At 37.0% G+C, this 27283-nt stretch overlaps 1 protein-coding gene across 1 annotated transcript; it reads left to right on the top strand.

Moving 5' to 3' along the window:
• The first annotated feature begins 274 nt into the window (after positions 1-274).
• LOC145764485 (armadillo-like helical domain-containing protein 3) lies at positions 275-27283 on the top strand. Its single transcript, XM_082576099.1, has 19 exons — positions 275-401; positions 1300-1356; positions 1953-2099; positions 5495-5746; positions 6334-6501; positions 8692-8748; positions 11439-11546; positions 12019-12068; positions 12481-12556; positions 13449-13524; positions 14523-14618; positions 15112-15236; positions 15681-15814; positions 19546-19634; positions 19847-19935; positions 20169-20295; positions 23681-23832; positions 24543-24659; positions 25489-27283. Exons 1-19 carry the CDS (start codon positions 327-329, stop codon positions 25567-25569), a joined length of 2076 nt encoding a protein of 691 aa, XP_082432225.1. The 5' UTR covers positions 275-326; the 3' UTR covers positions 25570-27283.

Raw genomic sequence — 27283 nt, 5'->3', positions numbered from 1 at the left:
TCTACCTTGTTCAATTTTGCCTCAGATAAAATCCCTCTTGAAAACATTTCTCCAAGGCAAAAAAATTGAAATTATTTAGTTAAGAAGCAGGATATTTAGCAGAGTTGATTTTAGTAATTTATATTTACTAACTTATGAAATATATGCAGTATGCACTGCATGTTTAAATCTTTAATATACAATGTTTACATTGTTTAGTGTAGGTTGGCTTAAAATGTACAGTATGACCATTTGTATTGGAAACTGCTGGCTTGCTACATTATATTGTTAAGTGCTTCAAAGTTTCTGAAACAGATTTTTGTTAAAATCATTTTGGTTGTGGCAACATGCTACGAAGAGGGTCTGAAGGTAAAAAGCCTTTGAAAGAAAAAGTGCTATTGCTATACGATGCAATATTTAAGGTATGTTTGCATTCAGGTACAGCTGCTACAAAATGGCGTTGACATTTCAATTTGTGATATCTCAATGTAAATTTAAGATTTAATAATTTCTAAATGCTCATACATAGCATTATAACATACGGTACTATCAGCTATCGGTACTGTTTAATGATGTTTCAACTTGCTTGGTTAGTATTTTTATCAGATTGCAATAGTGATATGAGTACTAGCACACAATTATGTTCAATAACTTTACATTTAGGCATGGGTGAATAGCTGAATACTGAATATTTTCAACAAATTAAACTACAAGATGTTGATTTGTTATCATAAAAAAATATTTCTTTTTAAAAATGAGGTAACCTAGCTCAAATGGTATTTTTTAACAGTCATGTAGTAAAATTTGTTTTGACTTATAATAATGTAAAGTACGGTAGTATTTTATGTTAATCTAAAATGGGGCTAAACAACATATACCGTAATAAGTGCATTTTATTGTGGCATATGAGATACTTTAAGGTATTACACTGAAACAGATTTGTATCATAATGGATTTGTTATGATTTATCAAGTCTGTTAAGAAAAAGTTAATATTTACATACAGATGCCATAAAGTGATTGCCCCATGCTGGATGTCACAAAACTTGTACAACCTACAACTGAATAACAACACAAGCTTTCAGTTTTGACTAGTCAAGGATTACATTATTTCACAGTTAATAGGTTTATATTATGAGGGGAAGAATCGGCCAACCCCACTAGTGGGACAAAACCAAATTTGGATGATAATGATGAACAACAACAGTGAGAAAAAGCACAATAAGAGTTTCTGACACTTGTCGGCAACTTCTTAAACTGTGATTTTTCATTTTTGGCTGATATGACAGATTAATATAATACACTAAAACTTATTTTTAAGGGGGAAGATTTGGCATTGGAAAATCCAAACTTCTGGGATGAATTCTTTTTACTTAAGGTAACAATTTTGTTTGTATGAGAGGAGAAGTGTAGATAAACAGAAGATAATAATAATAATACCAATATTTATATAGCGCCATAATGGCATAATGTTATAAAAGTGAAGTCTATTCTCTTGCTTATTCAGCATCTTGTTTGACCCAAAAGAAAGAATGTTTAAACTGGCTAGTTTACAGTAGGCCTACTGTATGTTTCAGTAGTAGGTTGTTTAAATTATATTTAGGGGGATTTAGGTGATTGGGATCTTGTGAAAGAGAGAGATTTGAATCAATGGAATTTTGGGGAAATGGGGTGATTGAAATTTTTGGAAGGGAAAGAAATTTTAGGACAATTGAAGTTTGGGGGAAAGTAAAAAATTTAAACATAATTAATCTCCAAAATTCCATTCCATCATCAAAATCAAAGTTATCAGAATCACCACAAAGTTCATTTTATAATCAAAATATAATGTTTTTTTAATTTATTCTCTGTGTATCAAATCACTTTGAATTTATGAGTCTTGAAATGTTAATTTATTGTCTAATCACAAATATATACAAGAAAAAAGTTTTTTTTTAATTGTTTTTATTTTTTACATTGTTGCATGTATTTTAGGTTAATATGGAGTATTTGGAAAAGAAATTTGAAACTTTAACTGGAAAAGAGCTTCTGAATTTTAAAGATGATTTAAATCGGTTTTTCAGCAAATGTCTTGAATACATTGCCTCAGATCACTTAATACGGATGATCAATGCTGTGCAGGTGCATTTTACTTTATTGAAAGTTTTGTGCATCGTTTTTACTAACATTGCACAATTTCTTGTCGAACCCATCCTTGTTCCTAGTAGAAATGCACCGGAAGCAATATTTTTGCTGGAGACCATAGGCAGGATGTATTGGCTAGAAAATGTCAACTCCAACTGGAGGGCGGAGCTTCCGGAGTTATGTATTTTAGAAATACCAGAATTTGGGAGACCCCAGTCTCATTGGTCTCAGTTTCAGACACTCAGTCTCATTAGTAATGGCCCAAATTATCCATGGCAATGCTTACGGTCCTTTAAAAGAGTTTATTTAAGAGTGAACAGTTAGGTAGTTAGGTACATTTCAAATGTTGCTATGTTTTCTATCCATCTCATATTGTAGGCTGTTGTTTTTAAGATATGAAGATTTTTGATTGACTTCCCTAAATCCATTTTCAATCTTACATATACATTTAAGACGAATATTACAGCGAATATGTGTAATTGTTTATTCTTGCATCACTACAATGACACACAAAGTTAGATTTATCCAAGGTCATGAAAGTGACCACCAGACCACAGCCACAAACACAGTTTGACTAACACCTCGGGCCAGAACCACTATCGCCTGTAGCCGGAGTTAAACAAAGTGGCAGAGGTTGTTCCATCATTAGTTCTTAGATTGTTTTTGATGACCAGAGTATGCAGTGCACGGTAGTAATCCTTCTGCTGGGGTAATATCGTTGGAGTTTCATGACCTGACAAAATGAGTTCACAAGGAATCCCTTGTGTTCCATTTATGTGGGAGATTGAACTTCCACATTCTGGACAAATCCTGCATCTGCAAGTCTTGCACGCACGTCGCACGTGTCACAATGCTTGTTTGTGGTATGTGCTTTTAAAATTGTAAACTTTATTATTATATATGATCATAAGCGCCGACTTTTATTTTTGCACGGGGTGGCGGATAGCACAATATGGCAACCTAAAAACTTAGCCAAGGGAATTCGCTCTCCCACGATTTTTGATAGCTTCTCCCTTCAACAGCGATTATCCTGCTCGTGCTCAGTTTTTCCACCTCCTTGATCGTGCTAACGCCTTTTGGCAGTGGCACACTTTCGTTTCGTTCAGGCGTTTGGTCACTTTCATGCTGGCTGAAATCCTGACTAGACGCAACAAAAAATGACTCAACGGAGGGCTGCAACAAGCAACCCCTCTCTCAGACCAATAAATTTCCGCCTCAGACTTTTACTGGACAACTTTTGGTAATTTTGTCTATGATGTAACAAGCAATTCCTATGTCAGACCAATAAATTCCCGCCTTAGACTTTTACTGGACAACTTTTCGTAATTTTTTCTATGATCTAACAAGCAACTCCTATGTCAGACCAATAAATTCCCACCTCACAGTTTGTCACGCATTGACACGCAATATTACTGCATGAAGTAGATAACAAAGTAGAAATTAAAGCATGACATAGATGACAGTAGGCTACACTCCAATTGAAATCGGAAAATAATTCAAAATGCAAAATCTTGAGTAATTGAAAAAGGTTGCTTTTATTATTGGGAATTGGCAGGGGGTGTAGCTTTCCTCGAATAGAATCATGTAAACGTGTAAATTTGCAGAACGTTAAAACTGCTACTTTACTAGGGTCTGCTACTATTCGGTGAGTTCCTAACCCCTAACCCTAAAACGGCAATGATAATTAGGCTACGGTACCCGATAATTAAAAAAAAAATTGAAAAAATCCCCCGTTAAGAGATCGGACTCACCGAATCGGACTCACCAAAACAGGCCATTTTGACTTTACTAAGTGCACTTTTTAAATGAAACTCAAAAAGTTTAGAAAATTGCATTTTTTTAATGAAATTTGAAAATAGATTTTCATTTAGGGGGTGGAGCTTATCAATCATCGAGATAATTTTATTTCCAAGTATTTTATAGCTGTCATAATTTATAGCGATATTTTAAGCAGTTTAAAAATTAAAAAAAAAAATTTTGAGGCAGGTAATGGAAAGATCGTATTTTATTGATTAATAAATCCCATTGTAAACCTAACAAATGTAACAATGACATGACAAATAAAACGATCGCAACAACAAGGAAAAAAACTCGTAGCCACGTGTTGCGTAATCTTCACGTAGCTTGCTTGATGTTACGCGAGTATCATGCTTGTGACAAAAACAATCATTTTCTCCGTAATCCTGTATTGGTTCACCTCTTGCTTTACGTTGACTTGAAGCAAAAACCAATAATAAAAAAAAGATTGAAATGTCCGTTCAAATGACATTTATTTGCAGTAAGTAATGTAACCTAAACAAGGTGGCTGCCACCCGCCATAGCGGTTATGGGGTGGCGTGGCCACCCCGTAACCCCGTAAGTCGGCGCCAGTGTATATGATTTATGACACAAGAATTTAGTTGGGATTGGATTGATTGAATCTTTAAGAAGGGTTAAAGAATCTTTACAAATAAATTACACCAATTCAAAGCTTTTTTGATAATTGTATGCAGTGCAGTTGCTAGGATTATTTGGGCCTCAGTACTAATGACAGCCTTAGGCTCAAAATCAAGACACTTCAAAAAATACGTCAGGGCTACTCAACTAATGTTAGCAAAGGTCCATTTTGACAAGTTGAATATTTTTGCGGTCCGGTGGATATTTCACATGCAACCACGAAAATTAAACAACCAGTAGCCTACGAGCACCGAAACACTTTTTGGTAGTATGCAACACGACTTGGATTTTTGTCTGACACAAATAAATAAGAAAGGAAAAAATGTATTGTGTTTCTTTGTAGTGTAGCTGTGTGGATCGCACATCAGAGAAGACGGCAAAGCGTTAGGGGGTCTGGGGGCGAAGCCCTCAGCTCCTTGGATAATCACAAAACATTGCTTTTCCTTAATGGAAATCTGTTTATTGTGTTTAAAGAGGCCCTAAAATGTGGCAATGAGGTTATTCTTCCAGAAGCCCGAGGTCCACCTTCAACACCCAGAAGGTCCGGATTCGGACCGCGGTCCGCCAGTTGAGTAGCCCTGAAATACGTATTATATTTATCCAAAAATACACTGTGGTTTCATCAATTTCTTGGGCTTCTTGGAAAGATTATGGGGCCCTAAAATCATCCCGGGCACAGTCAAAAAGTTTCTCTTGGACCCACTGTCAATGCTAATTGCCGCTGGTTTTATGCAAATAAGGTCAAACTTAGCAGTCGATCCAACTGCTTCCAAATACCGAAACTGCTTCTTTTTGTTACACTAAAGTATCAGATATAATATTAGCATCATCTAATGTTGGCTTAAAAGTGATATCGGTACATCTAACATTTCTAATTATTATCGACATATATGCTGATCAGTGATCACCCAACATCTTTCTTAGAACCTGATACACTCAATTTCGTTTTCTTTCAGACGTTAACTGGTCTGTTCCGAATTGTTTTTGCACACGACCTTGGTGATCATAGCTTTGAGGTCATTGACATTTTGATGGGCTTCAACTCAGCAGATGTGCAAATGCAACTTCTGTTGAGAGCTCTCACAGGGATTCTTACCAATGTTCCTCTTACACCATCCATGGAAAAGGAGGATACTGAAGATGAAGAGAGAAGTTACCCAACTGACCTTAAAACTCTTGTCCTGCAACTTTTATTAACCATTATTACAGTAAGAATGAGATTAGGACATTTTTCGATTTATTCTGTTTATTTGATTCAAATATCATCACGTGTGTGAGGTTAGCCTTTCCATCAGATTTATCAAAATGATACAAGTTGTGTTGCATATATTCGTATGCATGAAGTCTAGCTCAGAAAGAAGTTACAATGATCCAATTACTACCTAGGCCAATAATAATTAGTACAAACACCTATGCTAATGTGTCCGTACCACAACTACAACCTATGCTAATGTTGCAAAGCGGTGCTATTCTAATTGTATATTATGTTACGTTGTGGATTTAGTAAGCTCATTTTGTTCTTTGTTATTGCCATATAATTTAAATTTTAAAGACAATGTGATGAAGTGAATTGACAAAAATCAGCAATTTTATAGTGAAAACTACCTATAATGCATTCTTCTTGTCACGCTAGGTCAGGCTTTCATAAGTAAAAAGCGACAAGCAGCATTATTTCACACCTTTGCCACCACGTTAAGGTTTTTTTGCATGATTCTCGAACAGATAATCTTATGTTCTTACGTCTAGCCAAGCATACTATGCGTTCTAGCTCGCGAGTTAAAATTGTTATTTTCAGGGCTATGATAACATCAGTCAAAGTCCCTTGTTGGAATACATCATACATGAAGAAGAACGAATTGAAAATGCACTCATCGAAATTTTAGCCAATCCTGTTGAACGAAGCAGACATGGACAAAACGTCGTGCTTATGCTAACATTACTCATCAACTATTGTAAATATGAGGTGAGATTTTTGTGATTTTGCTAAATAAAAAGCAATCACTAATGATCATAGGCGTCGATTTTTTCTTAGAAGAGAGGAATTCTGGGTGGGCGAGAGTTTTCAAACAGATTTCATTGAATGTGTATGTTTGCAAATTCGCAATGGTTCAGTCTTCGAAATGAGCATATTTTTACTTCGGCAAAAACGTTGCCGAGGCCAAACGGCAAAATTTGAAATTGCCTCGGTAATTACTGTGAATATTTAGTAGGAAAAGATTGTAGGTACTAAAACATGTAAAATGAGAAGCGAAAAATACTAGAGTAGTCTATTACGAACGCATTGTTTGATTTGTTGTGATGTAATAATACCAAAAGTAGCGATAAAGCGAGCAACAAGATGCGCACGCTGTTACGGTAATTCACGTTAAAAAACTAACGGGGAGGGGAAAGTAAGTTAATTTTGGGTTGATTCAACGTTCGAGTCAGCACAAATCGATATAATTTTTCCGGCGGGTAATATTGCGTAACAACAATGCCCAATAAGAAAGTTACGTTTGTTTTACAATAATTCGACATCTAGCAACGTTGAATTATCATAAAATAACGTTAATTGCTCAACCAGGTACAGGTAACATATTAATAGCTCCCTGCGAGAAGATCGCCTCGATATATGTAAGCTTATAAGCCAACATAATTTCGGCACAATTGGGACACTGCGAGCAACACAAAGTCTGTTTGATGAACTATAGTCAGAATCGGTATCATCAGATGCTGTATCAGCTGGACGAGATAACGGAAAGCGAGGCGCAACAAGGAGTAGATGCTTACAATAATTTGACGTCTACTGGAGTTAAATCAATGCAAATAGGGTGACATTTTTTTTTATAAAAGAATCTCCCAGCTGGGCACGTGTCTAAGCGCCGGCGAAGTAGGAAGTAACCCAAATAAAACATCCAGCAATAGTAAGATTGAATCAATCTCTTAGTCTGGTGTAGTCTTAAGAAAATTAGTTTTTTCTTGTAATCTTGTGGTCCTTACAATCACCTCGGCAATTGCCGACGCTAATTTCGAAAAGTGTGGTTAGTCTTTCTCACAAAGACTGCGTTTAGCGTCGCTGCAGCAATTAAGCTTTAATAGGTTGGATGTTTTCTTTCTTGCATCTTGCGATCTTATGAGCGCTGCTAGTTGCGACCTAAAAAGCGCGTGACTCGTGACCTGTTATCTTTAAAGTGGCGCCTTCGGATTAGCCGGATTTTGATTAGCAAAAGCGATTGTTTTAGTACGTCTTTAGTTTGTATCGGTTATTTTATTGTCATGTTCATTATGATGTCATATTCACATTCCCTTACGCTGACCGGGAACTGAAGTTTCATTGTAACGTAACCAAAGTGGGACCATTCCGAGAAAAAATCAAATTGCCGACGCAAATTCGGAGAAAAAATCAAACGTGGCTTTCTCTCACCATGAATTGCCAGCTGTGGCAGTTGCCGTAGCAACAACAATGCAGTGAGGACCGCATTTTTTCCACCGCATTTTTTCCACGCAGCGTTGTTGCGAAATTGCTTTGTTCTGTCGGATACCTAGCGAGAGACATAGCGTAAAACAAGAAGTTGCGCTGCAGTTGGTTGGATAGTCCAGCGTTTAAGAAAAACGGAAATAATTGTAACGAACACTTCAATAAGTGTCATGAAAACAGTGTGGGCGAAACATATTTTGCCCACCCTCGTTTCACGGCAAGGTGGGCGTCGCCCACCCGGCCCACCCTATTTCGACGCCTATGCTAATGATGTTAATTCTTCTTTTCACCACGCTGGCGCTTTGTATCAGACCATTTTGCATAAACCAGGACTATTCATTTTTTCGCCATGCAGTCCTATAATGCTAAGTTGACAGAGCCGTGGACAACTGGACATCGCTATTATAGCGACGTCCAGAACAATCCAATTACTGTAGTAGGTTACCGAGAATGAGCAGTGTTAGTAACATCTATAGCTTGGCTTTGTGTCAAACGTGGACTGTATGGATATAAATATAAAAACCAAGTGCCTTGTATTAATTAAGCAATCATGCTGCGGAAAGCTTACATAAAACTCATAAAATAAAACTAGTTTGTCAACATTTCAATTGAGAACTTTCTTTCGTATATACAGAAAATGACAATACATTTTGTATACCTTTGAAAAACTAACATTGTTGTAACAAATGTCTTCAGTCAATCAATCCGTATATCATGAAGCTGTCCGTACTTGACAACGAATTGGCTTTGAATGTAAGTGTAGCATTCTTATTTATTAGCGCGTTGAAACCAGGAAATTTTGTTTACGATGTGATAACTCAACTTTGTTCTTATAATTAGGTGTTAGGTTAGTACTGTCATCATTTATTTGTCCATCTTCTGTAGGCGTTTTTCCTCCAGCCGGGATTGAAACTCATTTCGTAAATGGCATAGATTTCATTGCAACAGAATAGTAAAACGCATTTTTAAACTTTTTTTTTCTTTATACCACATGTGAACTGTGCATTTCTGAACCACTGCCTTGCACGTCATTGCCTACATCAGGGGTGACGAACCTTTTTGCTGTCGCGGGCCACTTTGTCAATTACACATGAGTTATCGGGCCACACAACTTTTTAATCGTCAAAATTCCATGACGTCATAGATTGGAATCGACCAAAATTGGTAAATAGTGTTTTCACACCTTTACACACCACACCTTAGTCCGGGAACATCGTGAATCTGGGGTGGTAAAAGGATAGACCCTCGGCCCCAGACGCTCACACGACGACGACGACACCTTTACCTTATAACTTTCCTATTTTTTAACTTTAAACCCTGAAAGTTAGTGTTTAGGGCAGTGGTTGCCAACCTTTTTTACCTGGTCGGCCCTTTTGGTCGATATTCAAATCTAAATCCCCCCCCCCCCTATAAATTTAGTTTGTTAAAAACTCGTTTACATTAATATTTTAATCTAAGTTTTGGAAGATAAACTAAACTTTCACTAGTAATAACCTTTTTAGCTGGTAATATTCCTTTTCAAACTAAAATAATTTAATTAAAGAAGAACGTAGCTGAAAAGTATTTTATTCAAAGAATAGGCATTCAAAATTCTAAGAGTCAATGCATTTAACAGTCTGTGTGAATCTTGTGATTTTTTTTCGATAACTCATGAATGTCGTGGAAGAGTATTGGAAAGAGCACAACGATTATCATTCTCCACGTCTAATCTGTTTCTTTGTTTTGTTTTCATTTGCAAGAGTTGAAAAATCTGATTCGCATAGATAAGTGGAAGCAAATGGAAGGATACTTCGAGTAGCTTTCTCTGCCACTTTGGGATAGGAATTACACATCAATGGCCAAAATCCAGTAATTGATATCTTTCTGAATAAGTCTGTTGCGCAAGAATCCGTTTTGAGTTCTAAAACTTCATCCTGCAATTTATCGAGAAGTTTTTCCACCAGCAATGTGAATGAATTTTGTATTAAATCAAGCTCATCGTCATAAATTTTAGGAAAATATCGAATGAATTCCAGTTCTAATTCTAATGCTGTGAGATGTTGCAAAGTCAATTCTTTTTCCAACTCTGGAAGAACTTGTTCTTTGCCATCAACAACCAGCACCAATGATAATTCTTTAAACATGGGAACATGTTCAATTGTTCATTCTAACTTTTCCCTTTCAATTATTATCAAGCTTGCTGGTGAAAGCTTCCAAAGCATCTTTAAATGCTGAACGGTACTGGTATCTACTCCTGGAAGGGCCACCCAAACCAGCCTGGTCGAAATGTAGAGGCCAGACAAAACGTACTCCCCTCGCGAAGAAGACAGCAGAGCCTTCTAGTACCGACAATCTCCAAATGACGATGACATAAATCAATCACTCTCTTCCAACCTTCCTTGAACCATCATGGAAGCAGTAGCCTACAGTTTGTAAATTTCCATTGTATCAATATGTCAATGGCTCATGGATACAGATAACCCATGTTGATGAGCAATCTGCTTTAAACAGAGATGGCAATTGAATATATACCGTATATATTGGTGTTTTCCCTTGCATTTTCAGATTTAGTTTATTCAATGGACCAAACATATCAACCAAATAAGAAAGGAATCTAATCCATCTGTCATCATTCAGCAATCCACAAACAAATTTCAATTTTATTTAAAAGTCAAAAAATAATTTAAGCTTGTCTATGAGCTCAAACACTCGTTTGGTTACGTTTCCTCATGAAAGCCATCCAGTATTTAAATGAAAAAGGAGTAGGCCTACGTGATGGATTGCATCCATGTCAGATTGTCAGTGCACTTAAATAATCGGGAGTTAATCTAATAATAATTTTCTCTTTAACGCTCTAATCTAGGCCAACTTACTAGGCTTAAAAGGTTTACAATCCTAAAACCAAATTCCCCCTGAAAATTTTCCCCCTAATGGGGAATTCTCCCCCGGTTGGGAACCACTGGACTTTAGGGCAAGAAAATAGCAAAGGAAAGGTGTACCAGTGAAGGCATAAAACAGCTTTGAGATGTCTTTTGCCTTTAACGCATGAGCGATTGTCAAATTGTTTACGGGCCGCACAAAATTCTTTGACGGGCCGCATGCGGCCCGCGGGCCGCAGGTTCGTCACCTCTGGCCTACATTGTCCAGTGGTGGGAGCAGTTGCACGACCCTCAAAAGGTGGTCGGTTCGGCACCGCTCGTGAACATGATGCGTCTTGGCATGACACTTAATGGAATATCGAAATGAGAGCAGTTGACTGGCTGTGGCTTACTTTCACCTACTTCTGACTGTCTGTTATGTTGCATCTTCAATTTCTCTGTGTTGTCTTCATGGACACAAAATAAAATAATTGTTAACTAAGATAACAATGGAAGTTAGAAAGTAACTTCACTTCAGCAAAAGAAAACATTTTTTTAGCATCTATGCATTTTACAAAAGGATGCAGTTGCTTTTGTTTGCTTTAGGGCCTAGCCTCAGTCATTTCATCATGCCTCGCCTCCTTTAACCGGCAATTTGTCAACAAACAAGAAGAGACAAAAAGCAGTGGCTTGTTTTCCACTATCACGAATATGGTGAGATTTTTGCTTGCTTTCATGCAAACTGTGACATCACGTGGACTACGGCATTTGATAATGTAATTATCGTAATAAACTGGCGACGGCAACTACCTCCTCAGCAACCAATCTCAATGTTGAGTTTGCGAAAATCTGTTTCATTTACTTGAGTGGATTCATTGCTTTCTAGTCAAATCGAAACTGTTATGACGTCCCGGCAGCATTTTAATTTTCATTTATTCCTTGACCCTTTTCCAAAGATAAATTTGTCCTCACTGGGTATTTTTGGATCTGAACAAGTGCAGTTACTTTATCTTTTTACTTCAACACATGTGTCCTCTTACGAATGTAGTTTCCTTTCCTTTGAAGAACCCTTGGATATACCGCACATTCCTGTGACGATGAAGATATTTCACAATTAATTATTGTGTTTACACTTTATTAGTCTGTTGTAGCTAAGAACCGTTTCTATTTAAACTTTTTTATTAAGGTGGGAAGCATGTTCATTGGTGATTCTGACGAGCAAAAACAATTGATCAAGTGAGTTTTTGTTGTTTATGAAGATGATTTTTGTATCTACAGTATGTTATGATTGAATAGTGGTATTTTAACGCGTGCATTAGTTCCGCCTTTGGATAATTGGATATAGGTTCGATGCTTTGTTTTGTCATGCAAAATACCGTACCAAAATGCCACTGATTAGGCTACCATATTTGCTATTGGTGATCGACTGATCGTTGAAGAACTACATTCAGGATTATGTACTCGTTTCGCTGAAATGGTTTGCCTTGCGTTAGATATATACAGTGTAGTATAAAAGTGCTCATTGTTATTTCTATTAGTTACTAACAATTGTAATACACTGCGTGCAAACTACTTGGTAGAATTGTTTCTGGGAGCGTAGTTTTCGAAATATATTGAGTCACAGAATTTGCCAAACAAAATGTTCCAGGTCAAACGAAGCTGTCCTGCTTGCTCTGTATGAAGCGGTTCATCTCAATCGTAATTTCATTTCCGTTTTAACACATGTAAGTGATGTTGAAGGAACATTTGTTTGCGTTTTTACGGAGAATGGTTTGATAAAGGAGTTCACAATTTTTCATTGCCGCGCTGTCGTGTTAAAACATTGTAAAACGTCTACACTAGTAGTTGTTACTTGTAGAAACATCACGAAGGAGAGCTCTTCTAAAGTCATGTTTCTGGCACTCCTGCCAACGCAAAGTCGATCTAAGTCTCAATTTCATGGAATGTATTTAACCGGTCTGGTACACGATCAACGCACTTGCCACATGTTCTCATCAAATGCATCTAGTTTGACGTTTAAGTTGAATTTAAATTTTCTTTAGAAATTCCGCGACATGGAGTTGTTTATTGCAGTTTTGCAAACTAAAAAAAAAACTGAAAAACGAATTAATTTTTATTGAATTCTTGAATAACTTTTTGTGTCAAGATATAGAACTGAAACTTTTAAAGAAATACAATTCGAAACGAAACAATCAGCCGTTTTGAAATAGAAGAAAACTAAAGTTTTTCACTTGCGAATCATGTCATGCAATAGCTGGCCAAACAAATAATTTTCAAAAGTTCTCGGAATATATAATTTAACATTTTATTATGGTGGACGGTGGTCCTGGCACAAATATAGACACATTGAGACAATATTGGAAATTCGACGAAAGTTTTGGCTGAAAGAAGAGAAGGTTTTCAGAAAGTGACTGAAAATTTTGTATAGTTCCAATGCGTAGCTTATCATCCACTTACATAAATCCCCAAGGTGAATCGGTGACAGATTAAACAAATGCTGGTATCTGTGTATTAATCATTAATTTGCTGCATGAAAGCGCCAGTGTCAGTAAAAGCTTGTTAATAAGCAACATAGTGTTTCCAAGCGTCATGCTCCCATGTTTTCATTTGTTCCAGTCTCACCCGGATACGTTGATCGGGACTCCACCCACCACACCCAAAGGGGGCGAGGGAAGATCTAGCAACCCAACAAGTTAGTATTGTATGGTTGGTAGATTTTTAACTGAAAGGTTTGATTAAAATGTTGCGTATTGTTATTCAAATACTTGCAATGTTGCCTTGCCCATCTCAAATACTTTCTGCTTTGAGGCTAGTGTTCCGATACTAATAATAACATTCATTGTGAAGAAGGGAGCGTTCTTCCTGGCTATCAGCACAAGGCTGAGCATTCACTAGTACAGCGAGCAATTGGATGACCGTCTGAATGGCTGGCTTGGAAGCTACACCCTTATGGTTAGCGAATCGCAACTGCTCGCTGTACTAGTGAGTGCTCAACTGCTCAGCTTTGTGCTGATAGCCAGGAAGAACGCTTCCTTCTTCACAATGTCCTCCCCTGGCGCTTGCTTGTTTTGCTTGCTCTTTTCTTTCCACAAAGAATAAAGTTAAACTGACTGGTAAAAGCGGTGGTCGAATGTCCTTGTGGCGTGAATTAGTGGTGCCATACCGACGAGACACGTTGTCTATCGCTGTCAATTCTTGCTACAATCGGCTGCCAAGAAATATTATTCATATTAACTAAGTTATTATTTTGTACACTCTAAGGTAGAGGTAGACCAGTTGACCCGTGAAATTGAATTTTTTTTACTTTAAATGATTTTGGTGTATTTTTTGTTGCAATTGCAATATGACATACGTTTCTAGCGGCACATGACGATTTCCATAAACCGTTGTGAAGCTAAGCTTTGTATCATGTCGTTTCTGTATACTCATAGCTGTCCACACTATAGGAAATCGTGCAGAAAGAATGATATATATACTGTAATAAAATAAAGTTTGCAGCTGACTCGTGACTATGATCTTTCGCTGCTTCAAGCTTTGTGCTATGTTGTATCTGCAATTGCATTGCACTGTATGTTGCCATGATCAACACAAAGTAAAATGTTTGTTGTTGTATGATGACATGGTTTTGATTGCATTGCAAATGAATTATCTCATCTTCATTGGAGTGAATTCAACAAACTTCTTTTCCAGCTCCAACTGCTACCACAACGGACTACGTCGGAACAACCAATAATGTTCTGTGCACCTTCATCCAGTACACTTCAATAATCATGCAAGATACTAAAGGTATCTTCACTTGAAATAAAAGAAATAAGATTTCCACTAGTTGTGTTCTAGTCTGATAAACCATGAGAAACGTGGCTGGACCACCTTATCACTTAAAGTTGTTTATGGCTGACTAGCTTGTCCCTTTTATCTTGTTCTAGAAGTTTCTATTGAATTGTTGCACTAATGCTGTGAGGTTGCACGAGTTGTGGTAATTTACGTATGCAGTACAGTCTTATAATTCATTACCGTATGCGCAAAGAATACACAAAAAGTTGAGAAAAAAAATAGTAATGTGCAAAAACATATAACTGAATACGAATAGAGTATTAGGAAGCTGCAAGTTCTAGTATGATTGTTATCAAGTGCTACAGTATGCTTTAAACTTGGGAGTTTTGGCAGTTTTCTGTGTATTGAAATCAATACATCACCGGTATTATGTATTTAAAAAGCAGTTAATTTATTCAATTCAAAGTAATATTTGTAACAGATAAAAAAAATGTTCACATTTCAGTCAAGCAAAATATCAGCAGCGCCAAGTTATGCTTCGTCATATTGACTTGCATCACAGAGGATCAGTTTGCCAACTCATTCTTGCATGACGATAACATGATCTTTCGTATCCAGATTCACAGGATGGTAAATGTATTTATTGTATTTGATAGTTTATTTTGCAAGGGTATTCGCAGTGATCATGCATAACTAATAACTATGCATTTAGATTTAGAAAAAATAAAATAGTTTTGTTTATGTAGCTCGTGTTAAACTTGTTCATCTGTGATTAGTTAACTTCGTGCTTAAGAATACGATTAGCTTAAGTGGGCGCTAGAAAGATCCGCTGTGGATGTATCCAACTCTAACTATACTATGCAAGTATCTTCCCACTCGGTAAACTTTAAGTTATTTTAAGATTTGTTTTTGTGACTGCTATTAAAATTAAAGACCACAACAGTAACGCTGAATCAGAAGCATAAATTTAAAAATCGTGGTTGAATTTTTAAATTTAAACCGTTAACAACCGCTGTTCCTGTTTTTTTTTTTAACTTATACCTTTTCCAAACATAAATGATCTCTCCACTGCAGCCTATGCGTCATAGAAAGATTCACGCAACCGACGATGGCAGGAGTCGACCTTTGGCATGCTGGCTGTTCGATCTAGCTTCTGAGTTCCTAGTCAGTCATATGATGATGAAAGAATTTCCTTTCATGCAGCACATGTACGTTCGTGGAATTAATTAATCAGCATTTCAACGACTTTTTACAAATTGTGCAAAAGTGATAAAACTATCACACCATTCGCTTGTACTATAAAATGCAACAAAGAATCCAGAGTTAAATTTGCACGAAAACGTTCTCCTCTAGTGATTTCATCAACTGTCCTTTTCTAGTAGAACCTGTTACGGAATGGCCCGATTCGGCTAATCCGATTCGGCTAGTCCAATTCGGCTAGTCCAATTCGGCGGGTTCCCTATTCGGCGAGTTTTTGAAATTTGTTTTTGAAAGGGAATTATCGGGTACCGTAGCCTAACTGTTTTCACATCGTTTTAACGTCGCTGAACGTGCAGAAAGGAATAAAAATAAAATGTTTGAACTATTAAATTAAAATTCGTCATGTCAGTTCAGTTGTTTTTATTTCTGACGTCATATCAAAAAAAATACACGTCAACCTAGCAAAGGTAGAAGCGACAAAACGCGAACGCTAAAACGTGCTTGAATTCGTCATGTCAGTTCAGTTGTTTTTAAGGTAGAAGCGACAAAACGCGAACGTTAAAACGTGCTTGTGACCGAAGTAAGTTATTGAGTTGAAAGAAATTTGGCACGGTCGCAACAACTTCAGAAAAATTTAAGATGTGAAGGGAAAATAAAAAAGAAAATGTTACAAAAAAAAATCATGTTTATATCTATAAGTTAGTACTTTTGAATAGTTAAAATCAGGAGTGTGCAACGTGCGGCCCGCGGGCCAAATGCGGCCCGCGAAGAAAAATTATGTGGCCCGCGAAGATGTGCCAATTTTGAATTGTGTGCGGCCCGCGAAACGTGTTTATAATTTAGTTTAGTCTGGTACGTGTGAACAATTCATTGTGGAGTGGATTATTGTAGATTTCGCACCTTCTGTTAACCATTTTAGAAGTCTCCCACCGGCCACCGCTAATCCATTGTATTTAATTATTTGGAACGTAAAAATGTATGGTCACATAAAAGGCATTATGAACAAAGTACGACTTTGGAAAGCTCACGTACAGACAGGAAATCTTTTCCGCTTTCCAAGTTTAAGAGACTATGGAATGCATCCTGAGAAGAAAACTGAATTTGCTGACCAACTTGAAAAATTGTTGTATGAATTTTTGGCTCGTTTCAAGGACTTCAAATCTCATGAACATTTGTTTGGTATATTCTCTTCGCCATTCAACACAGACATTAACAAAGCACCAGAAGATATAACTTGAATTGATTGATCTTCAAGAGAAAACGGATTTGAAAGCAAAGTATTTAGAAATGAATCTTGGCGATTTTTACCGAAAGCATTTCAACTAAGATGACTTTCCACATTTGAAAAATCCATGGCTTCAAAAATGGCACTTTTTGGCTCAACGTATTTGTGCGAACATTTTTTTCTAAAACGGGCGTCATGAAATCTCCCTATTGATCGGTTCTGACAGACGAACACTTGGAAAATGGACTTCGAATTGCGATCATTAAAGTAAAGTATAGTATCCATTAAAGTAAATTTGGAAAAAGCCGTCGGGAAAAGAAGCCAGCTGCAAACTTCTCACTGAGCTCGTTTAAAGACGGTGTGACAATAAATTTGAATAGCAGTTTTCTTCAGAAATGTATGCGTCCTAACTTATTATTTCTGGAAGGAGATAACCCCTAATATAAGAATAATATGAATAACAAAAAAAATACTCTTTTGTGCCTGCAACTACTAAAAATCATATGTTAAATAAACGTGCGGCCCGCGGTTTCACCCAGTTATTCATATCTGGCCCTCCTGTAATAAAGGTTGCACACCCCTGGTTAAAATGATTAGTTTGGATCAACAAATGTGTGGCCTACAGCTTGGATTGTAAGGAAATTATCGGGTACCGTAGCCTAGTTATCCCTACCAGCAAAAATTTGTTCCAAGAACCCAGTTAGCCTAACAGTTTATTTTTTCATTGTAGTAACAGAATGAAAAGGCTAACCAAATGTGTGGCTTATCGTTTTAACGTCGCTAAACGTTGAAATCGTGTAGAAAAAGAACTTTGATGACTAGGATACATTGCAAGCCTTAAAGCAGCCGGCGGCCATGGCCGCTAAGTAGTGCTTGAATGACCGCCTGTGCTACCTCCTCCGTCGGCCAAGTTTGGCCACCTGTTTCTTCTAGCCAATTATTTAATTTCGTAATAGAATGATCGTGGATTAAATGTCAAAAATATGTAGTTTCAAAGAGTGACGCAGAATTAGGTCAGCGCATCATAATCACTACTGTTGTATTGGTTATATCCAGCTGCGATCACCAGCGCTGTAAGTCTTGTTTGCAATTCCCGATGTTTATTTTAACGAAGTGTTAATCTGAAGTGCTAATTTACATCGGCTGGCAATATTGTCGTTTTTATATCGATTCAATGTTGTCGGACATTGAATCGTTGTTAAAAAGGAGAACTGTGTTAGTTGACATCCGTGGGTAAAACACGTGTCTTCATAGTTGAGAATGCTGTGGGTTAGTGACTTCACACCCTCAATGGTGACATCATAACGGAATAAATGGTCAGGTTTTATGAAAGGCGGTATGCAGTTGAAACAATTTACTGAGCTGCGAGCAGTTAAAACAATTTAGGGTCGTCAGATGGTCCCGCAATACCGGATTACAATCCCGATAAAGCATTTAATGCGTGGTACAACGATTCTATTGCAGGACGTCGCCCAGACTTCAACAACGCTAAGTGATCATTGTAACATTGTTGCAAGTTTAATGCTATTTACTTGTGCTATCGCTATTGTATTTTGGCCTCCAAGCACGCAGATTTGGCCGCCGAGAAGGAGCTCTCGGTAGGCCACGATGGCTGCCGGAAAAAACACGAGTTTTAAGGCCTGCGTTGAAACTGAGAAACATTCACAGTAGCCCTTCAATACGTTGCATTTTTAAGATTATGCATTTTTAAGATAATGTATTCAGACGTTGAATCAATGTACAAATGAACTGTTAGGCTAAATGGGTTCTTGGAACAAATCGAAGGGCTTCTGTGAATGTTTCCCAGTTTCAACGTATCCTAGTCAGCAAAGTTCTCTTTTCTACACGATTTCAACGTTTAGCGACGTTAAAACGATGTAAAAGCGGCAATTTCTGCTGGTCGAGATAACTAGGCTACGGTACCCGATAATTTCCTTTCAATCCAAGCTGTAGGCCACACATTTGTTGATCCAAACTAATCATTTTAACTATTCAAAAGTACCAACTTATAGACATTAAACATGATTTTTTTTGTAACATTTTCTTTTTTTTATTTTCCCTTCATTTCTTAAATTTTTCTGAAGGTGTTGCGACCGTGCCAAATGTCTTTCAACTCAATAACTTACTTCGGTCACAAGCACGTTTTAACGTTCGCGTTTTGTCGCTTCTACCTTTGCTATGTTGACGTGTATTGTTTTTGATATGATGGTTAGAAATAAAAACAACTCAACTGAACTGACATGACGAATTTTAATTTAATAGTTCAAACATTTTATTTTTATTCTTTTCTGCACGATTTCAACGTTTAACGATGTAAAAACGGCAATTATAATTAGGCTACGGTACCCGATAATTCCCTTTCAAAAATAAAATTTCAAAAACTTGCCGAATAGGGCACTCGCCGAAAAAGGCTCTCGCCGAATCGGATTAGCCGAATCGGACTCGCTGAATAGTAGCAGACCCAACCTGTTAAACTGTGTCTGAACATAAATTTATAATCACGCTTCTTGTCAGGAGGTGCATCGGAATAATCCACAGATTAATGTGCTATCAGAAGAAGTACCATATTCGTCTGCAGTATCACTGGAAGGAATTGTGGACTTGTAAGATACTTTTAGCTGATCGTTTCCTGTTTAAACCGGATTTTACTTTTTTGAACAAAATTTAAAATCATCTTCAAGCTAAGTGTCGGTTGTTGTTAACTAAATAATTCTTTCTCGCAATTGAATATTCCAGTCTAAAATTATTCTTTTCCAGTGTAAGATACTTCTCCAGACGTTTAAACAACGTTATATGACAAGATTTTGTCTTCCAGCGCTACTGACTTTTCTCAAGTTTGTCCTCTCCAACGAGAGCAGCCTCGTCTCTCAATGGAAGAATGGCGCCTTCGTTCTCATGACTCAGGTAATTGATGCTGCGAGGTGCTGCAAATATCTAAAGATATTCAATATATTTTTGTCTAATTACGTGTAAAAAATAGCATTTCTTCTTTCGTATAAGGGCGAGAATTACATAGCAGAGTTGGTGTTGACCACTAAATACGGAATCTCCACCAACAAAATCACATTTTTAACTTTTGTGTGACTTCTATCGCTTCGAAGCTGACATTTCAAACCGGTTCGTCTGTTACCTTGCAGGTGATCAACTTGTTCAATATGTTCATCACTTTTGGAGATACTTTTCTCCCTTCGCCCACAAGTTACGATGAGCTCTATTATGAGATCATTCGCATGTCACAGCTGTTTGACAGTCTGCACTCAGTAGGTGAGCTGACGACACGCGGGATTTCAAAACTTTGATTTAAGTTCAATTTTTTGTCTTATGGTTCAGATGGTTTACTTGACACTTATACAGTTTTTTTGTAACGGTTATTTGTCAATTGGTTATCAAAAAATAACCAAAGTTACCTGGTCTCACACGGACAATCAATACCTCCTTCAATCGCAAAAAAATCGTCATTTTAGTATATCTTTGAAAAAATCATAAATTTGTAAACTTAAGTTCATGGCATTTTGAAGTGATATCATTGACATTGATTTCAATGTTACCTTCTGGCAGGTATTTCAACAGCTGGGTGGTCTGTTTCTGCATGACTGCAGATTAGGGTGTAACACTTTACACACTTTTTTTACAAATTGCTACTGGCTAGTTATTGTGGTTTGCAAAATTACCTAACTTGATCAAGGGGGAAAAAATTTTTGAAAAAAAAAATCATTTAAGCAGGCCACGCTCCCCATTTTTGTGGCGAAACCCCAACAACCCCACTATTTGCTATATTTCATCCCACGATGGAGGTAGAGAGCTAATTTTGCCACCAAAAGATGCAGAATACAAAAGTTTATATCCAACTTATGAATGTACCATAGCCCTAAACCCTTTAGTTTTTTCTATAATTGAGAAAAACTGTTTTTGACAGTAAAATTTGCATCTTTCGTAACCAAATGCTTGTATTTCAGGTCATGGCTTAGATGAATGTCATTCAGCCATTACAGATAGCCTTTATTCAAACTCACAACTGTGTAACTAGTACAGTCATTGAACAGAAGACAGTATTGTTGTTCTCAAACTTTTTCACAGAATTGAATCAGTATAATTTTACAAGTTTCCTTCACCAATATACAGCACTGTGCACTGGTATACAAAATTTTATGATGTTTATCTCAAAATTGATTACAAAGATGTAAGAAGTCGAATAATGAATTTTCCCCAGGTCACCAAAATAATGCTTTTTAAGCTGGTTAAGTAATTACCTCAGGTTTTAAAACTGCTGGTGTTAAATATCACATCAAAATATACTCAGCAATATGTCTGTGATAGAAACTCTTTCAGCATTACTTAAATGTATATACTAGACTAGCCGAATCGGACTAGCCGAAACAGGCCATTTCGCCCCTGCACAGTGCACAGACCATTGGAGAACAAAGGTTATTTGCTCTTGTCCAATGTCTTCAAGAGTTCATCCAAAAGAGCTAAGACTTCTTTTAGATCAGCGCTCAGAACGTAACATGGTGATTGGTGGTGTTGATGTGGCTGTCTGAAGCAAATACATTTGAAGCAAATACAAAACAGAACTCTCAGAACTTGCCATAAACACGCTAGTGATGATTTTGATCTTACTGGTAACAGTGATGAATTAGAGACATCTTTTGAAGAGGAAATGCCAAAGTCATCATCCAGTGAATTTGAGTGTATGAGTGGCAGTGAAGAGGAAATTGCTTCAACATCATCACACCTTGTGAGTTCTAATGTTTGTAAATTAACAGACAAAAGACTTGCATCCCAGTGCCGTACAAGGTTCATCAGTTGTCTTAAAAATGAGAAGCTTCATGAAAGCATGTAATGCTTCTGAGCCAGCGAAGAAATGCTTCATTGACCACAGTGAGAAATGGCTGAACCCAAAGACAGCTGTGTTGGGTGCACTGCATGCCAACATTGATGTATCTAGGATTTCAACAGCAAATAAAGCAGACACCAAAGCTCTGTTGTGGTCAAACCGTCCGCTGGCGGCATTTATGGATGCAACTTCTGCATTTTCACTATATCTGACACCAGGGAGTAAGGATGATTAGGAAGTGTTTCGAAACAACAATACTTCTTGTGATCGATTGATAGGCCACGTGAAGGAAACAATTAATAGCAAAAAATTCGTGACACAAGTGATGTTGACATAAAGACAAAGAGTTACATTAACAATGCATACTATTCGCAATGAGAAATTAACAGGACAATGTACTTTGTCCAGCACAGTGGTTCTCAACCTTTTTGTCTTGGTGGGACCCCTTTTGGTGCCTTCGAAGCAGTCGCAGACCCCTAACAATTTCTATTTGAAATTTTGGTATATCGCGTCTCCTTATGGAATCATATGTTATATAAGTTTCGAAGGAACACACTGAGAAGAATTTGCTGAATTCGCAACGCACTTGACGATTGATGAAATTATGTTATGACTTATGAGCTATAATTTGTTGGCACACAGGATCAAACATCAGTAATCTATATGCTGAGGATGTTTTTCTATAAATTTTATTAAAAGTTAATAGAATACTTGTGACCGTTACAAAGAATTTCTCTCTTTTTTCATTTGTAATCAATATTAATTCGTTATAATCACAGTCATTGCAAAATATGTGAGTTGCATTTCCAAGTTAATCATTGATCAACAATCTGCTGTCTCAAAAGAATTAAGTTGAACATAGCCAACATTGCTTTATTAAAAGGTTTAAGTCATTTATATGATATTTTTTAGTTAAAAAATCAAACCTTTGTGCAATGTTCTTTGCAATTTTAAACGACGCACCAGTGGGTTGCAACTTACAGTTTGAGAATCACTGTAAGCTAATATGATACATAAACAAAGCACAAACAATTTTTAAATTTCGTAATTTATCAATCATGCTGAAAACTCGAAAACTTTCGCGGACCCCCGGTTGAGAACCACTGGTCTAGCATGTATTGTATAGTTTTGTGTTGATTGTTTCCTGCCTCATTATTGAATAAAACATCACTGTTCTTATACAGCTTACAAGTTTGATTTATAAAGGTTATGTTTTTAATGACTGAATGACAATCGTGCAAGCCAAGATCTGAAATACAAGCATTTTGCTTCAAAAATGACAGATTTTACTCTCAAAACAGTTTTTCTCAATTATAGAAAGAAGTAAAGGTTTTAGGGCTGTAGCATGTTCATAAGTCGGATAGAAACTTTGGTATTCTGCATCTTTTGGTGGCAAAAGCAGCTCTCTATCTCCACCAGAATACGAGATATAGCAAATTGTGGGGTAATGGGGATTTCGCAACAAAAACGGGGAGCGTGGCCTGCTTAAACAATATTTTTTTTCCAAATTTTTTTTTCCATTGATCAAGTTAGGTCATTTCGCAAACCACAATAACTAGCCAACAAGTAAGTTGGTCGGAGCGTTACACCCTACTGCAGATCCGGAAGCCCAGTCAGGAAAAGTAGTTTTTTTACGTTATTTCAACGTAACTTTGATTTTTCATTGTCGTTGAAACGATGTAGAAAAGTCGTTTGTTTTTCTGGTTAGAGATGCAACCCTCTTTATTTGGGGATGGGTTGAATTATGGCTGGTGGCGGCAGTGGGACTGGGGAGGTGTGATTTGTTTTTAATCTTTGATACTTCTACCCATTCAGTGTCTCGGTATGTCAACCACCCTGAGTATAAAGACTTCGCCACAAGACTTAATAATTCTCTCGTTAACATCCGGGCCATCGTGCATCACTTTCGTCCAAAGATTGATAAATGGTCCAAAGAAAATAGCGTTACTTCTCTGACAGAGCAAGAGGTGAGATATTTCAATAAACTTATTTTTAAGTGGACTTTTAGTGTCAGATCACTTTTTCACAATATAAAATTAGCTAGCAAATCTATTTTGTAAGGATGCTGGCAGAGTTATGTTGTTTCAACACTAATGCTACAGAAATAACATTGGCCAGCATTAAATAGCTTAAATTTATAAATTGTTCAAATCTTTGCACTGTCATCATTGCACAATCTATCACCTATTACAGTGTAGATTGTCAGTGATAACGCTGCAAAGGATGATGTTTAGTGGCATGAACATAAGTTGCGATTGGCACGTGGATCGCTGCAATGGCTGGTTTGTAATGAAGGTTTCAAGCGCTACAAAACACACATCCCGGTCTAACATTGCTCTAACGCTTTGTTCCACATTTCCCGAACAGTGGTTGTTATTGACCGAATATTCCGGCGAGGTTTGCGCTTTCACTGTGTAGACATACAACTTATACTAACATGAGAACTGTCAAAACTCATTTCTCACATTGACATTCAATGTAGAACATGTTCCATTGTACTTGTTGCGATGGTGCTAGCTCCAGACATGCAACTTGGTCATTTTTTTGTTCTTTGCGTGCAGGTATATTATGTAACTTAATTTTAGCTGCTACTTTTTCCTTTCATCCGGACACGAAACAAAAACCGGCTTGACAATTCAGTACTTTGTTTTCTTATCATACGCTGTTCACTGTGTAGGTGTTGGCGGTCGTGAAAGACAATTATGACAGTCTTACTTTAAGACTGCAGGACAGTCTTGATGGATATGAAAGGTATTCTGAAAGACCTAAAGAAGCTGTTTTCTTCAGTGATTTGGTAAATATTTTACATACTTTTTGTCCGGTTTTCGTGTGAAATCTGTATGTCTATTGCCACTAAGGAAACAAAATAAAGAATATCTTTTCCCAGTTAGATTAAATAAAAAACGTAGCAAGTGTTTAATATTCTTTAATTAAGATTAGACTGAATAACATCATTCGAACTATAAAGAAACGAAAAAATAAAATGAAATTCTACGATTATGACGCTGAGCATTGAGCAATGCTTTTGTACGGATAATAACAAATTACCAGAAAATAAACCTATTCAACCCAATAAATTTGCTGTCGATCATTCGTTTATGGAAAAATTAATTCTCTCTTTACGTGTATTTTCAATCAGTCGTTTTTTGCGATAACTTGATTGAAATTTTGCTTTTGCCCAAATACATTTTCCCGTTTTACTCAGCAACCGCCAATCCGTCTGAAATGTCAATGCTCTTATATTTTGTTCTGCTGGACCCCATTGGACTAACTTGCGTTTCGAAATAAAGTTTAGTAAAAAAATTTATTCGTTGCTGCTCTTATTTCATATGATAGCGGAAACGTTCCCGAATTCCGATTGTGAAAGTAGTTTTTTGCATTTTGGATATTTTTATTTTATATTATGTTAGAAGTGAGATAAATATCATGGGTCTTTTCCCGGTTATAGCTTGGGTTTCTGTATTTTACATTCATAGTATTGCTACACTTCAACTTTGTTGTACTAGTTCAGGACATGCTCTTTTCTTTGAAAAGTTTAAAAGCTAGCAGCACCGCAAGAGTGCACTCTCCACCTAAGCTCTATTTTGAAAATACAGTTTACACGTTGTTGTTATGATTTTCAGGTACGTTCTGTCATTCAAGGTTATAGAAAAAACTTTATCTTTGATCACATTGATCTGCAGAAGTACTTGAGCATATCCTGATCACCGCGAACCATTTTACTGTGATTAGCCTGCTTAGACTGGAAGCCGCCATTTTTTTAGTAGTTTCTTGTATTGGGCATCTTTTCCTTTGTGTGCAATCATACGATTTTGGCTATTGCTTTGCTTCAAAAAACATATACCCTGATTCATCTACTAGCAGTTTTAAAACGTATAAAAGAACTTCCCTAACTCGGCCAGCTCGGTAGCACAACCACCCTGTTATCACGAGCTTTGTTTAAGTACCTTTTTTTTTGTTTTTTTTTATTTCCGCTATGGTCGTGTTGGTGTGAGGCAATAAATGATTTAAACTTAGAAAAGTAACATTCTTGCTCCATGGAATCTTGATCTCCACTCATTTTGATAAATACCATTGGGCTACATTCAATACTCTGCTGGTTCATATGTCTGTCTCAACCTATTGCACAGCATACGTTCCAGCAAAGACTGCCGTGACTATTCTTCCTGTTTCAAACGAACGTGGCGAAGTTTTACGAAACCGTTTTGCTTTTTTAATTGTCTATCCGCACAGCTTCTTCGCGCACATTTCAAGCCACCCACACAGTCCAACATGTACAACGGAATACATAATAATTTTGTGGTACAGGGTAGATAATGGTTGAGACTTTCTAATCGAAACAAACCTCGTGGAACCAATAGAAGTGTCGTGGTGGTTGTGTTATAGAGTGGGTTAGCTTATGCCTGAAGATAAACACGGGTTAGAGCTGTGGGAGAGTGATTCACCGCTATTTTAATGACATTTACCGTGGCGTTTAGTTTTACGCTTGACAAATAAGTTATTTTTTAATATATTTGAACTTGCAATTGGACCAGGCAATTGAGAGTTTTCGATTAGGTATAGGAATTTGACTCTGTTTGGTGGTTGCATGTTGAAAAACATAGTTCACCTTTACGTAGAGTGCAGTGGATTTTCTATCTTACTTTCTTGAGCGCAGTGGGCTAAGTCTCGCACAATATAAACCGTAATGGACCATTCTCCTCTCTGTGCCAGAATCGTGCGGCGTTATATAAATAACGCCTTTTTAGAAACACCACTCAACCACCATATTAATCATTAAAATATGATGTAATAGATTGAGTTTCACTTGTAGAAGCATGATCGTTACTTACTTGTGTTACAAGTGTATGTAGAACGATCTGTTTCAACTTGATACTGCGGTTTCGCTGTTGTAATCGTGGTTTTTCATGAGCTTCCCTACACAGTTCCTAAGTCATGTGCAATGCAGCATTATAGGCTGGAACAGATTGTTTTATCTAAACATGCTATATAGGCCTATAGTTACAGCAAAGCAAAGATCAACTGACACCAAATAGTAAGTTATTCCTGATTTGTCGACCAATTTTGCAGTCCTTGACTGCAACATAGTATTGCTTGCTCTTCTAAGTGGCCCTACCGTACTAGTTTGTTTGTCTTGATGTGCGAATTTTATTTGTTGTGCATATCTTGTTGCTGTTTTCTTCATTCGTTTTGATACGCGGTAAAAAATCTGCAGGTGATTCTGGCAAATGTTGCTTTGTCAGTTGCCATTGCGCAACATGAGTGTGACGCTTGACCGCTTTTTATCACGTGTAGTCAAACCAATACTATTTGATTTCATGAAAGGGTAACTTTATCTCCATTTGTAGGCTAGAACGCAGCCGTCAGATCGTATATACTTAATATTTAATGAATGAATGTGTAATAAATAAATAAATT

The sequence above is a fragment of the Aplidium turbinatum genome, chromosome 2 (assembly GCF_918807975.1).
Source record: "Aplidium turbinatum chromosome 2, kaAplTurb1.1, whole genome shotgun sequence".
Taxonomy (NCBI): domain Eukaryota; kingdom Metazoa; phylum Chordata; class Ascidiacea; order Aplousobranchia; family Polyclinidae; genus Aplidium; species Aplidium turbinatum.
The sequence above is the reverse complement of the archived record's forward strand: the minus strand, read 5'-3'. Positions and strand labels throughout refer to the sequence as shown.

Excerpts from the sequence above, each read along its gene's own strand:
- LOC145764485 (XM_082576099.1), top strand. The coding sequence starts at position 327 with ATGCTACGAAGAGGGTCTGAAGGTAAAAAGCCTTTGAAAGAAAAAGTG. Across the intron at positions 2,100-5,494 it reads GGATGATCAATGCTGTGCAG|ACGTTAACTGGTCTGTTCCG; the intron begins GTGCATTTTACT and ends GTTTTCTTTCAG. Across the intron at positions 19,635-19,846 it reads CTGGAAGGAATTGTGGACTT|CGCTACTGACTTTTCTCAAG; the intron begins GTAAGATACTTT and ends TTTGTCTTCCAG.